Here is a 15,195-nt window from a genome sequence, read left to right as displayed (position 1 = left end):
TCATAAAACAATATGTGTACTGACTGTTTAATGAGAAACTATTTGTTCTGTAAACCTTCATCTAAAGTACAATTTAAAAAAAAGGAAATAAAAGAAAAAGTAAAGGACTGAGTGAACCAAAAACAAACAAAAAAGACAACATTAAGATATAGAAACTAAGAAAAATACAACTATGAAAAGGGTTAACAAGTTTTAACACATAGATAACTCTTACAAATCCCTTTTAAGAAAAATGCGAATATTCAAGTTCACTAGAAATCAGTAAGACAAAGAAAAAAAAAAAAAGAGATAACTTTTAAGACCAAAAAAAAGATAAGAAAAAGGTAACACTTGCTGTTGAAAATTAACTAAGTATCTTTTTTTTATGTTCTATATTTTAGAAATCCATGTAAGAGCTATCTGAGGATTGAGCAGAAGTTTAAATTTCTATTACAGACATTTTTACAAAAATAATTACTCCTTTCTCTATTTCCACAGCACCTTGCTCAGGCTTCTATTTTTAAAAAGGATCACATTTATTACGACCACTTATTTATCTGCTTCCCCTACCAGACTCTGATCACTGAGGGCAGAGACCCTATTATTCAATTCTAGTGTCTATTGAGGTATGACTATAAGAGGTTACAGTACTTATTAACCACTTCATTTCTAGTCCACCTTGCTCCAAAAGGGCCTGAGGCAGCTTTCAGAGACTGACATATGATAATCATTCAATAAATGCTACCCAAAAAGTGAATTATCAGATAAGTTATTAAAAAAAAAAAGTCAGACACAAAAGACTATATTGTACGATCTCCCTTCTAAGAATTTCTAGAAAAAGCGAAACTATAGTGAAGAACGCAGATTCGTGGTTGCAAAGGGGCCAGGAGGTAAGGGGAAAGACATTAACTGCAAAGGGGAACAAAAGAACTTTTGTGGTGATGGAGATCTTGATTGTGGTGGTGATTACAAAAAGTAAATATCTGTCAAAGTCACCAAAAATAGTGAATTTTACTGAGTGTAAATTATATCACATAAAAGTGATTTCAAAAAAATGAATCTCATCATGCTTGTGTAAATAGCTTTCGTTCCTTCTTTTCAATTATTTTCCTAGATAAATACCCTGGAGTGAAATTAATGAATATAAGAGAATGGTCGTAATTTAAATATTATTAAGTAATACTTATCAGTTAATAATATTAGAAATTTCTTTTTGCCTTTATTTTTAGTACAATTTTAAGAAATAAAATTTTCAATAGTCTTATCTGCATGTCAGATACACCTATAACGAGATATTAACTTGAAGACTTTTAAACTGGCAGAGGATTCTGGGAAGACTGCAGCACTGGCAGCACAGTTTTTGTATCTCCCCAAATCTAAACATTTTAAAAAAAAAAACTGGACAACAAAACCAAAATCCCACAATTGTTTGACAGGTTAGCTTCATGATCCCCAAAATATAAGAAGGTCAAACCCTTTCACAACCACAAGGCCTGCATGATATCAACAACTCTATGGGAGAAAGAGGGTAGCAATGGGGCATCTGATGGACTAGAGAACAGAGAACCCCAAATAGCCAAAAGATATTCACTGAAAAACATCATGAACCAAATGTGAGCACAGTAGTTGAAACTGGAAAAGGCTGCTCAATCTAATACCAGGTGAGTACACTACTACTATACTCGTTGCTGTCGAGTCGATTCCAACTCATAGAGACCCTATAGGACAGAGCAGAAATGCCCCATAGTTTCCAACGAGTGGCTGGTGGATTCAAACTGCTGACCTTTTGGTCAGCAGCTGCAGCCCTTAATCACTGTGCCACCAGGGCTCCAGGTGAGTAAGGGGCTTAATAAAAGAAGGTCTAAAAGAATTAAATGCAGTCTAGGCATTATGAACCTTTGAAAATGAATTGCCAGGGCCTTCCAGGACATGACCCCACACTGGAAAGAAACGGCGTGGGATGAAGTAAAATATGAACAGCATAGTAAAAACAGACTCAAAGGAAAGAGAAGGACCAGATAAAAGTGAAAGAGAAGAACAGAGCTAAGCAATGTCTCAAACTGTTCCTATCATATTTTCGACTGCCATACAAAAATGACGGGAGAGAGCTCTCAGAAATTAAAAAAAGATGCTCTGAAAAACACTTCCTTTTAAAAGTTGGAGAAAACTAATTTCATGTAAAACAAACATCAGAAAAGTATTACAGTCATATGTAAACTCTTCCTTAAAAAATCTAAATTAAAAAAAAGTATGACTTAAAATCCTATAAAAAATTATAAGAAAAAGAGACTGAATATGATGAACATAAGTTAATATCACTAACCTATACATATGAAGAATGTTGAAATGGCAAACGTTTTGTTACATATATATTTACCAGAATAAGAGAATAAAAAGCAGAATAACATCTCTACAGACAGTAAAAACACTCCAGAAAAACAACTCACAGAACAGATCAAAATTGTAATCTATTTCAAAACAACCTAACAGACACTAAGAAAATGATAATAAGACATGAAAGAATAACACAAATCAGAATTAGAAAAATTCAGAAATCAGGTGATAGAAGGAAAGAATTAGAAATGAAAGGTTATTTAAGAAGACTGAACTAAAAGAAACAGCAAATAAACGCAATAGATTTTATCTTGAGAAGTATATAAAGAAAAAAAATTTTTTAAATAAAGAAGAAATGATGAAAGACCTAAAAAGATTACAAAGTGATAAATATTTCAGATAGGTAAAGAAGATTCAAAATACAGATAATACATGTTCCTGAGAAAGAAAACCAAAGAAGAGAATGAAACAAATACTAAAAACTACAATTCAGGAAAACTTTTCTTTAAAACAACGATCTGACACTACATATTGAAAGAGTCCTGTGTGTACCTGAGAGCACTAACCCAGAATGACAAAACATATAGTAGTAAAGTACTGAACTTAAAAAAGAAAACGATTATTTGGATATCTAAAAATCAGCAAATGTCTTTTAAATGAAAGAAAATTAGATTATCATCAGACTTTACCTACAGAAAATGGAGCAATATATTTAAGATATCCAGAGAAAGAAAACATAAGCTAGGGACTTTATATCCAACAAAACTGGCTTTCAGGTAAAAGGCACCAACTGTTTTCAACATGCAAGAATTGAGGGAGTATTCCTTCCAGTAGAATCTACTAGAGAACAAGTTTGGAACACCAAACTATCTAGAGACACAGACGTTTAAGTATTAGGGGTAAACATTCAATATACCATTATATAAAGAACTAAGACAAAATAAGAATTAAAAAGGAGATCATATATAATATGTATATGTTCAGGCAATGTAGATTAGTACAATTATTAAAAAACTGGTGGTGGGGGGAACATAAACAAAAAAATTGTTTTAACTATGCTCAGTGATCATATGGATGGTAGAATTAAGTGTTCCTATTCTGAGATTGTTGTATACGTAGGGTGAAATAAAGCAAATGACAAATAATGAAATGTTCTATCATTTTCTATGACTTTGAGAAGTAAAATTCTTACCGTGGAGGAAAAGAGATGAAGATGCAATATAGAAGAGATTAACTAAAAAAAAATCCTACAGTCCTGAATTTGGGTAGGAAATGTCAGCAATAACTTGAGTTATTTTATCTTAAATTAAAAAATTCAGACGTACCCTCCTCTCCCCCACTCCCCCCAACACAGACCTCTACATATGTGTTTATTTCTTAGCTCTGTTCATTGAAGAGGCCTAGAAACAGTGACTAAAAAGGCAGCAATAACCATTCCTAGTACCCAGTTTGGTTTTAAAATACAATTTCCCAATAAAAGGAACCAGGGCTCCTAGGATAAAATGGCTGATTCCAGGTCTGGGGTAGGAAATGTACAAGATGAGCCTGGAACATCTTGTCATGTAAGAGAGCAAGAAAGCTGACAAAGACTACTAGGGTCGTGGCAAAAGGACTTGGAACTAACTTAAAGAGACTCTTATGTATAAATTAAGTATGTGTAAATCTATGATTTCATAAAACTTTTTAAAAAATCTAACTAGTCACCTTCAGAGGATAATAAGAAAAACTGGCAAGTAAAAGGAAAGAATCAAGCATTTATTCTGCCTCTCCTACTTGAACACTGGGTAACCAAATAGTAGATGAGAGGAGACATGTCTTTATAAAAGTGTTCCGACTAATAAATGAAAAAGAAATGATAAAATGAGAATTATCACTATTATACAATTCCCAATGAATTAATAGATCTAGGCAATGAGCATCAATAGCGGCTAATATCATAAAAAGAGGGGCAACCTGACATGCTTATATTCCTGCCACAGGAATCTAATGTAAGTCTCAACAGGCCACGTGATCCAGCTGCCAATTTGCAGGAAATACGAAGGACAAAGGAACATATGGAAATGCACCATCAGTATGCAATCAACATACATTTGTTTTGGATGGCTTTCTATATGAGTATTTTGTTTTTAAACGTGTTTTTTTTTTTTTAAATGTTTAAACCTTTCCCTTAACAGTAAATATCATTCTAGAATCCAGAAATAAAATTCAGTGAAATGTCAAGGTTCATACTATTCATATTTAACTCATTTTTATGTAGATGTAGTAGTATTCCCCATAAAGAAACATAAAAGCGTCATCATGCCACTAGAAAGTGAACTGCTGTGCTACAGAACCCAGAAAGAAAGACACTGGTTTGAAAATTTATCTGAAAAATGAAAAACTTACTGGGTAAACTTTTAACCTCCAGCAAAGTCCAGAAACTTGAAGAGGTGGACTGTAAACAGGATCCGCTCTCTGGCGCAAAGTACTGAAGAAAAAGAAAACCAATCAAATCCCAAGATCAAAACTATTATACAGCGGAAACAGGAAAAAAGAAAAATCAATCACTGTATTTATGCTATATATGTGTCCTTGACATATTACGTTACATATTTATTGTTACATATTGTTCTTGACAAGTAACTGAAGGTGACCGAACAATTCAAGATTCATTGTGTAAATTTAGACATACTTACAATCTGAAATAAGCAAATTTAATGATATTTACATATTCAACAATATCTTTCAAGTTTCGAAGGGAAAAAACAAATACCTCGAAATTGAGACAGTTAAGGAAAAAGGAAACTGTAAGTATTCTGAATTTAATTACTACTTCAACAAGAAGTCTTTCGCTATTAAAAACAAATAAATTATCCTTTTATAATATAGGAGAACAAGTGATAATAACGTTGGGAAAATCTCTCCAGAGGGCCAATATTTTAAGTACAAAATTACCCCGTAAAAAAAAAAAAAAAACAAATTAAATGGGGTGTGGTATAAATTCTTGCAGTTTGGCCTTATTTTGAGGTTTGTTATCACCTATCTGGTTCTCTCTCCAAAGCAAGACCTCATATTCTTAGCTTCCTGCTTGCATCCCACCCTTGAAGACAAGTCCCTCAGGACCTTTGTGATTTAAGATTTTTGCTGTTAATCTTAGAGAAAAAACACTAAAGGCTAATAAAATTAACACACAAGTTACAAAACTGACAAATTTCTTATAATAATGGTCTCTCATCTACAATGTCATACTTTTTGAGTTGAGATAAAAGGATGCCAATGGACTTCTTCCCACACTTTTATTTCTGAGGATGGGATAGGGAAGTTCACAGACCTTCTATCATCCTACTCTCCTTTCTGCCATCTTAGCAAAGGCCAAGCAAACTTTCTACTTTAAAATGGTTCCTTTTGCCCACCTTGAGAAGTAATGAGTACTAAAGATAAAATACAATCCAGACAAATGACTTCTATGTTTCTAACAGGAAACTTGCTTCTTCTAAGAATACTAAATCAGCAATATAGATCACTAGACCTCTATCCTATCCAGGAATGACTCTTCCTTATGTATACATATACAAAAACAGTAGTTGTCAAAAACTCTTACCTGAAATTCTCTAAAACAAAAGTAGCTGAATCATAAGATGGTACTAATTCACTAGGAAAAAAAAAAATCAAAAAATTACTTAGCTTATTTAGTTTAAAATTTAATTTAGTTAAAAACAAAGCAAATCCCTCAGTAATATCTTTAAAATGTTCCTAAACTAAGGCTCTTAGAAACACTGTGTTATATATACACAACACTAAAAAAAGAAAAAAAAAAAAGACCAAGGCAATATACCCTTTGCAAGGGTATTGGACACAAAATTGCACCAAGACAGCAGCTGCAGTTGCCACCATTTATCTACTTCTTCATGATGTTTCCCCGGCCCAAAACACACTAAGTCATCTTCAAGTCTGAAGAATTCAGCAAACAATGGCAAGGCAGAGTGACCAGAAACGTGCACCTGATTTCCATGACAAACATGTCTAACGCAGTATTAGCTACTAGAGACACTTTCTGCGTTGCTATATAGACATATACAGCAACAAAAACTGGAATAGAATAGAACCTGCCCCCTGTTGGCAAAGTTACCTCAAAGGAACAGAAAGATCAGTAATTATCCCAAAAAACAAACAAACCCACTGCTGTCATCAAGTCAATTCCGACTCACAGCGACCCTACAAGATAGAGTAGAACTGCCCCATAGGGTTTCCAAGGCTGTACTCTTTATGGAAGTAGATTGCCACATCTTTCTCCCGAGGAGCGGCTGGTGGGTTGAAACAGCTGACCTTTTGGTAACAGCCGAGCACTTAACCATCGCACCACAAGGGCTCCTCAATCATCCCAGTTGGTGGTATAATACTGAACGATTCAAAACTAACTTATAATTGAAGCTAATTAAAAACACTGTGTATCTATTAACATATGGCATTACTGAAGAAAAAAGTACATTTGAAACTTAAAGAAAAAAAGGTAATATATGATTAAGTATTAAAATAAGTACAAGAGACTAAAGAAAGGTATTCAAGGAAATAGGGAAAAGGAAAAAACTGGTGCTTAGGCTGAAACCTGAAATATGAAAGAGATATAAACAGGCTAAAATTTGAAAGGAAACAGCAAAAGCAAAAGACACAGACCCACCACAGTAAATCCCAAAAATCCATCCTCAGAACAGATTATGCAGAACATTGATAAACCCTAAATACTTTGAGACTATTTACTGGCAAATAAGCCAATACATTTTTAAAGGATTAGAACAATCATTTAAAGGGCAAGCGGATGAACACACACATTAACCCTTCTTGGCAAGGCCAGATTACCAGAGGCAACTTTAGTTCCATCCAATCTTCTTCAAATACACTTGAACCAGTACCACAGGAGATGGGGCAAGAAATAATCTATTCTGCTGATAAAATACTCTTAGATCACACGGACAGTTTATGGCACCGTCATTAGAGCACCTCAAAAGTAGTTTATTCCATTTATGAAATGGAAAGACACTAAATACGCAGTGTTATAATATATACTGTGTTACAAATCTGATACACAAAATGACAAATTTACCAAAAATAAACTGCAAGTCATTTTACCCCGTCTTCAGATAGTTTCTAAAGTTCAATTGATGAAAATCTTTTATAACCAAAAGATGAAAAAAGATACATCTATAGCATTATCAGAGACCTGGTGATGCAGTAGCTAAGAGCTCAGCTGATAACCTAAAGGTCAGCAGTTTGAATCCACCAGCTGCTCGCTCCTTGGAAACCCTATGGGACAGTTCTACTCTGTCCTATAGGGTTGCTGAGTCAGAATCGACCCAACGGCAACATTTTGTTGTTGTTGTTGTTATTTCTATAGCACTGTCACACCATCATAGTCCCTAAAGAAATCAGTAGTATACTGTGGGAAACTATACTTGTAAAAATGGTATGGGGGCTTCTGACCTCCTCTAATTTCAAGAAGGGGACGGGGAGAACCAAGATCGACAGCCCAAGGCTGATTCCTATACCTCCACCCTCCAACCCTTTTACCAATTCTGACAGCAATCATCCCTCCCACAGCACTCTCTACTTCTCTGCTGGGTTCAATAATTTGTTGCAATGGCCACAGAGAACTCACAGACAATACTCACAATTATGGGATTTATTAGAGAAGTCCCAGGTTACAATGCAGGATCAGGAACAACTCTGGATACGGTTCTTTGGTCAGGACAGCTTCTCGGCTGTGCCACATGCCGGCCTCTCACCAGCCCTCAACGCCTCAGGCCTCTTGGGCCACCCAGCCTCTACCCTGCTCAGGCAACTGTTACAAAGCTCTTCAGCTCCATGGATAAGTGCCCAGAGGCACTCCACTCCACCAGCAAGCCTTGGCTCAAAGGTGCTCAGCTCTCTTGCTCCATGGTCCAGGAAGTCCACCATGCCATCTACTGTCAGTCTCCTGGTTCTGCTGCCGCCGCTTCTCTGCCACTGCTTCTGGCCATCTTTCACCACCTCAGGTTTACCACTCTCTGTTTCCTGGGTCTAGGAGGTGCTCAGCACAGGGACCCCAGGTCCCAAGAACATGCTCCACTCCTATCTCTTCTTCTTGGTGGCAGTGAGGTCCCCCTTTTCCGCCTCTGAAATGGCTCATTTGAAACCTAACAGAATGGCAAAACTGACCAATCCCCTTGTTAGGGTTCCATACACCCTATTTGCATAGTCCATGCACCTTATCTGCAATAGCAAACTGTCCAATTCCCTTGGTGGTCCACAAGCACCTTATCTGCATAGCCCCACCTAATCATTTGATGGGAGTTATAAGATCATGTCTAAAAAAGCGATCCATCACACTGCAATAGTATAGGTAAAAAATACATTATCCATTATTTTGTGATTAGTATGTATAGCTAAACAGGTCATCTCCTTTTCACATATAGTTCAGTTTTTAACCCTTTCATGACCATTGGGCTATGTGGTTGCCACAAATTACTGTATCTACAGGGTGTTGTGTGAGGTGTATGCATTTTTGGTAGGAGAAAGAGAAATTCTAAAAATTTCTCTTTGTGACACTGTATGTGCCTCTGGACTTTACATTCAATGATTCAGAATGTTTCCATTAAGGAAAACACATGGCATCAACAACAAACTCAAAGCAGAAAATAACTGGGTCTCGAAAACGTTATTAGCTATACAGCCACTATCCAAATTGCCTATGTCTAAGCACTCCTAAAGGAGCTCTGGTATCACAGTGGTTAAAGTGCTTGGCTGCTAACCAAAAGGTTGGTGGTTTGAACTCACCAGCCACTCCATGGGAGAATGATATGGCAGTCTGCTTCTGTAAAACTTACAGTCTTGGAAACCCTATGGGACAGTTCTACTCTGTCCTATAGGGTTGCTATGAAGCAGAATTGACTCAACAGCAATAGCTTTGGTTTTCAACAGCTTTAAGTACTCCTAGGAGCCCTGGTAGCGCAATGGTTAAGTGCTTGGCTGCTAACCAAACGGCTGGCAGTTCAAACCCAGCCAGCTGCTCCACAGGAGAAAAGATCTCTGATTTGTTCCTGTAAAGGTTTCACCCTGAAAAAATCCTCTGGGGCAGTTCTACTATGTCCTATAGGGTTGCTATCAGTAGGAATTGACTTGATGGCACACAACTGCAGTGGAGAGGGAGGTAAAGCTACTGGCAACTAGTGGATACAGTTTAGAGACACTGTTAAACATCCTACAATGCACAGGACTGCCCCTCACAACAAAGAATTATCCAGCTGAAAACGACAACAACGCTGAGGGTTAGAAACCCTGGCTTACACCGTACTATTTAGCATAACGAACGCCTTTGGCCATTATAGGGCAACACATAGTAGAAAAAAGAAAATGCAGCTAAACATATAAGCACTTCGATCACAAAACCTCACCTAAATAGAGAAGGTGGGACCAAGATGGTGGAGTAGTCAGATGCTTCCTGTGGACCCTCTCACAACAGAGACCCGAAAAAAACAACTGATTCGATTATATATGGCAATCTGGGAGCCCTGAACATCCAAGGCAGAGTTGAGGAACCGGACTGAGTGGCAGGAGGAGGGAGAGACGGTTCAGAAACAGCAAGGAGTTACCAGACCTGAACCAGTGACAGCCTGAGCCCTTCAGGCCTGAGTAGCTCATGGGTGAGCAGTCAGGTAGGCAAGCAGCACTGCTCGGGAGACATGTTTTCTGCACTGGGAGAGAACCAGAGTCAGAGAGTCTACTCAGCCACCCAGAACCAATGACAAGCAGCCTAGGATCAGCGAAAGATAAGTACCTGCGTACGGCCTACTGCGCCAGCCAGAAACACCCACCTTAGGGAAAAACCACTCTCCCATTCACCGCCCCGCTCCCTGCTCTGCACTGAGTCCCGGACCAGGTTCAACAACTGCCGAGTCCCCTGGGCAGGAAGTAGGATCCGTCACATGCCCAGAGCCATTCTCCCTGCCTTGGAGAGTGAACAAATTAACAAACGGGAGAAAAAAAGACTGCCAGCTCCCCTAAGCCAGGAACCCAGGGTAGGCACAGCTTCTTTGCCTAGGCACAGGCATAAGGAATCCACGGACTTTGAATGCCTTACCCCCTGCACAGACTTGTGTGGACCCATCTAACAGCACAGGCCCTCATTACCGCAGTACAACAAGGTATATACCGGAACTTTAACTTCAACTATTTCAGCTGTGAAGTGGCAGCTTCTGGACATCTGACAATGCCCTGCCCATTAAGCAGGGTCTTCACCTACCTACATTAGAGGCCTGAGAAGTGGTGGCTCGACCCACGCCACCTAGCCACTTGCAATAGGAGCCCATGAATAAGAGGTACCCCCAGTCCTTAGAGCCAACAGCATTAGATGCTCAAAGTCCAGCCACAAAACCCATCCACCTATGTGCTCTATGGAAGAGGGACATGCTTTCCTCTTGGACACTCGGGGGCACCCTGCCTTGCTCAGAGTGTGTCCCCCTGCTGCAGCCAGATGCCTGTGCCTACACCAATCACCCATGCCTGTTTAGGACTGTAAGTGAGAGCCTACACCACACAGTTGGTGGCTATCTACCTGGGCACCTGAGCTGAACCCATACAGGAGGAGTGGGCGGACTCCTGAGCTCACATACTTAGTAACACATCTAACCACCTGGTGACAGGACATTATCTTAAAACGTGCCAATAATTAAACCAGCTCAAACAAGCAGCCTATCTGGGCATATCAAAACAAACAAGAAGCTAGGACACAGTAAGCAAACATAAAATAAATATAATAACTTATTCATGGCCCAGAGACAACAGTCAATATCAAATCACATGAAGAGGCAATCCATGATGGCTTCAGCAAGCTGCCAAAATAATGAATCTAGAGATTTTCCAGAGGAGGAAAATTTCTCGGAATTACCAGAGGGAGAATACAAAAGATTAATATACAGAACTCTTCAACAAATTAGAAAGGAAATGAAGCAAAACGCAGCACACGCAATAGACGAAATTAAAAAGATTAGAGAAAAGCATAATGACAAATTTAACAGACTGCAAGAATCCACAGAGAGACAGCAATCAAAAATCCAGAAGATTAGCAATAAAATTTCAGAATTAGATAACTCAGCAGAAAGTCATAGGAGCAGAAGTGAGGCAATGGAAGTCAAAATTAGTGAGACTGAAGATAAACCACTTGACACCAACTTATCTGAGGAAAAATCAGATAAAAAGATTTAAAACAATGAAGAAACCCTAAGAATTATGTGGGATTCTATCAAGACGAATAATCTATGAGTGACTGAAGTACCAAAACAGGTGGGATAACAGAAAATACAGAGAGAATTGTTGAAGATTTGTTGACAGAAAACTTCCGCGATATCGTGAAATATGACAAGATAGCTATCCAAGATGCTCATCGAACCCCACACAAGGCAGATCCCAAAAGAAAGTCACCAACACATATGATAATCAAACTTGTCAAACCCAAACATAAAGAGAGAATTCTAAGAGCAGCTAGGGATTAACGAAAAGTCATCTACAAAGGAAAGTCAATAAGAAAAAGCTCAAACCGGCAAAATGGCGCTCTAAGCAGAACCACCATGCCGTCCCTCCAGAGCAAAGATCGGAAAAACTAAGCCAAACAGAGAAAACAACAACCCTGAAACCCTAAAACATCAAATGAAGAGATAAAGAATTCAGCCAAGCACCAAATGGAGTGAGAAAACTGACAAGAGAACGGAAAGCGAGGAGAGATTAATGCAGAGGTCCCCAACGGCTAACGCTGAGCGGATCCGCCATCTCGGACTCCTATCGGAGACCAGCAAACAGGGGGTACGAGAAAGCAGCTTCACGGAGCTTCCAGTGGGAGACAAAACAACCGGTAATTTGAGATATACGTTTTCCCACCCCCAACCCTTCTTCACCCCCACTTGGCCTCCTCTGCTTCCCGCAGCCACAATCTCTTGTCTGGGAAGCACCGGCTGCTTAGATTCCACACACCTGAACGGCTGGCTCTCTGAGTGCCATTTGTTGGCTGCTGCTGTTGCTTTTTTCCGCTTCTTTTGATTTCTTCCTTACCTCTCACCACCTCCCACTCTTTCGCTCATATACCTGGCTCCATGCGCAATCTTTGCTTCTTCCCGAGGGGCCGCAGAGCTCCGGTAATTTGAGATACACGCTTTCCCACCCCTTACACTTCTTCACCCACACTCGGCGTCCTCTGCTTCCCGTGGCACAGTCTCTGGTCCGGGAAACACCGGCTGCTTAGATTCCACCAACCCGCACTAGCTGGCTCTCTGAGTGCCATTTGTTGGCTGCTGGTGTTGCTTTTTTTCCACTTCTTTTGATTTCTTCCTTACCTCTCACCACCTCCCCCTCCTTTCGCTCAAATATATGGCTCCATGCGCCACCTTTGCTTCTCCCTGAGGGGCTGCGGAGCTCTGTTTGAGTGTGGAGCTGCTTCCCGGTCTTGGCTGCCGCGCTGGTGGGGTCCCGGCGCTTTTGTTCGTTTGTTTGTTTTGAATTGTTTGTTTGTTTTCTTTCCCGTTTCTTCAGTTGGGAACACGTTCTGGCCAGGCGGTGCTGTGCGACTTGGAAACTACCCCCTCGGCTTGCACAGACGACCAGAGGGATCCCTGAGGGCATTTCTTTTTTTGTTCTTTTTTTTATTTTTCTTTTTTTCCTGTCTTTTGGGAGGCATTCTTTGTTCTTTTTTTTTTGTTAATTTGTTTTGTTTTCTTTTCCCTCTTTTTCCCTTTTTGTCTTTCTTCATTATCAGTTTTTCATCTCTCTGTATCTTCCTTCTTTTTCTGTTCCGTGAATACCTGGCATTGTATACCTCTATGCCTTCTAGCCAGGCTGTACTGGAACACCTGAGAACAACTTCCCCAGACCTCAAAGCCGCACTGGTGGGATCCCTGGAAACTTTGTGGTTCTTTAACCTTTCTGAATTTTATTTATTCATTCTTTACTTTTTTTTCTTCTTCCTCTTCCCCCTTTTGTTTTTCTCCATTTCATAGTCTCACATCCCTCCACTCCAACAGCAAACTCCGCTAGCATTCTTTTTTGTTTGTTTGCATGTTTTTGGCTCCTGTTCCTCTCTCTTCTCTCCCATATCCATCTTTGCTCTACACGTAACAATCTCCCCCTACATCCTGCCTACCTGCACCGTGTGCTTAACATCACACCACCAAGCAGCAAAGGCACAGCTGACTGGAACCTGCCCTGCACTGATTACCGACCTGCCCTGGTGGCTGTAATAAGTGCCACAAACGACCCGTCATAGTAACTCCTCTTCAGGTAGACCTGACCTGCCGTACCATATCTGAATGACTGACCCTGCCAATTGGAGAAGGAGGTGAAAAGTATTATGCCCACAGACGAGCAAACAACAAAGAACACAGACTGCCTGTTCAGACATAGCCAAATTTTAAAAAAAAGGGACAAAACAAATCTACAATCAATAAACGAGAAAAATAACTACCCAATGCCCCAAAGACAGCAGACAATATCAAAACATTCACAAAAACAGGACAGGATGGATCCAGTAGGCGTCCAAAATAAAACACAAGATGACTTTACAGTGGAAGAAAAGGCACTAGAACTGCCTGAAAGGGAATTCAAATCTCTTAACACTCAGAATTCTCCAAGAGCTGAAGTAAAAAGCAAAAAGCAGACAAAAATGAGGAAAATAGACAAATTCATGGAAAATATAGCCAAGAAATTCAAAGAATTCAGGAAAATAATGCAGGAACAAATGCCCAAATAAATTCACAACTAGAAATTATACAAAGACAACAACTAGAAATCCAAAAGATAACCAACAAGGTTTCAGAAATGGACAGGGTCACAGAAGGGCAGAGAAGCAGATTTGAAACGGTGGAAGACAGGATCAGTGGAATTGAAGACAAACACTTGGATACAACCCTGTTTGAGGAAAACTCAGGAAAAAGAACAAAGAAAAATGAAGAGAACCTGAGAGTTATCTGGGATACAATCACAAGCAAAAATATGCGAGGGATTGGAGTTCCACAACAGGGGGAGAAAACAGAAAACACAGAGAGGATCACTGAAAAACTTCTGACAGAAAATTTCCCCAATATCATAAAAGACGAAAAGCTGGCAATCCAAGAAGCTCAACAAACTGCATTTAGGAGAGACCCCAAAAGAAAATCACCAAGGCATATCATAATCAAACTCGCTAAAACCAAAGACAAACAAAGAATCCTGAGAGCAGCTCGTGAAAAACAAGAAGTCACATACAGAGGAGAAACAGTAACACTAAGCTCAGACTATTCAGCAGAAACCATGCAGGCAAGAAGGCAATGGGATGACATATATAAAATCTTGAAAGAAAAAAAATGGTCAGCAAAGAATAATATATCCTGCAAAACTCTCGTTCAAACATGATGGTGAAATTAGGACATTTCCAAATAAACAGAAATTAAAGGAATATGCAAAAGCCAAACCAAACTTACAAGAATTATTAAAGGGAATTCTTCGATGTGAGAACAAACAACTTCAGCTCACAGGCAGAATCTAGGACGTAGAATCGTACCAGCCAGATACCAATCTAGGAAATGAACTCTCAAGGACTATCCAAAACCAAAAAAATACAACACGGAATCAGAGCAGTTAATGGGTAAATGACAACAACATCAAAACAATACAAGAGGGAATAAACGGCATAGGTATACAACCTTCTAATGGAGAGGAAGGCAACGCGATACCAAGTAACAGTAGACTGCTTCAAACTTAGAAAGACAAGGGTAAAATTCATGGTAACCACAAAGAAAGTTAAGATAAAAGTTAAAAGGAAAAACATAAAGTCTCAGCAAAAACAAAACCTACAAAAAAAAAAGAAATGAAAAAAAAAATCCACGAACAAAAGTAACTCAGCACAAG

General features: G+C 39.1%; 1 protein-coding gene and 1 pseudogene across 1 annotated transcript in view; one reads left to right on the top strand and one right to left on the bottom strand.

Annotated features, from left to right (window-relative positions):
* The window catches only part of TRIM37 (tripartite motif containing 37), a 120,993-nt gene that overhangs the window by 62,107 nt on the left and 43,691 nt on the right, over window positions 1–15,195 (bottom strand). Inside the window, exons 10-11 of the mRNA XM_023732717.1 lie at window positions 5,894–5,944; window positions 4,699–4,780 (exon numbers count right to left, since the gene is read on the bottom strand). Coding sequence (XP_023588485.1) covers window positions 4,699–4,780; window positions 5,894–5,944 — 133 coding nt within the window. The remainder of the gene's footprint in view (window positions 1–4,698; window positions 4,781–5,893; window positions 5,945–15,195) is intronic.
* LOC105756361 (cytochrome c oxidase subunit 7B, mitochondrial pseudogene) lies at window positions 5,982–6,446 on the top strand (annotated as a pseudogene).

The sequence above is a fragment of the Trichechus manatus genome, unplaced genomic scaffold, assembly GCF_000243295.1.
Source record: "Trichechus manatus latirostris isolate Lorelei unplaced genomic scaffold, TriManLat1.0 scaffold00054, whole genome shotgun sequence".
Lineage (NCBI taxonomy): Eukaryota > Metazoa > Chordata > Mammalia > Sirenia > Trichechidae > Trichechus > Trichechus manatus.
Note: the sequence above shows the minus strand (reverse complement) of the source record. Positions and strands in the feature narration are given on the sequence as shown.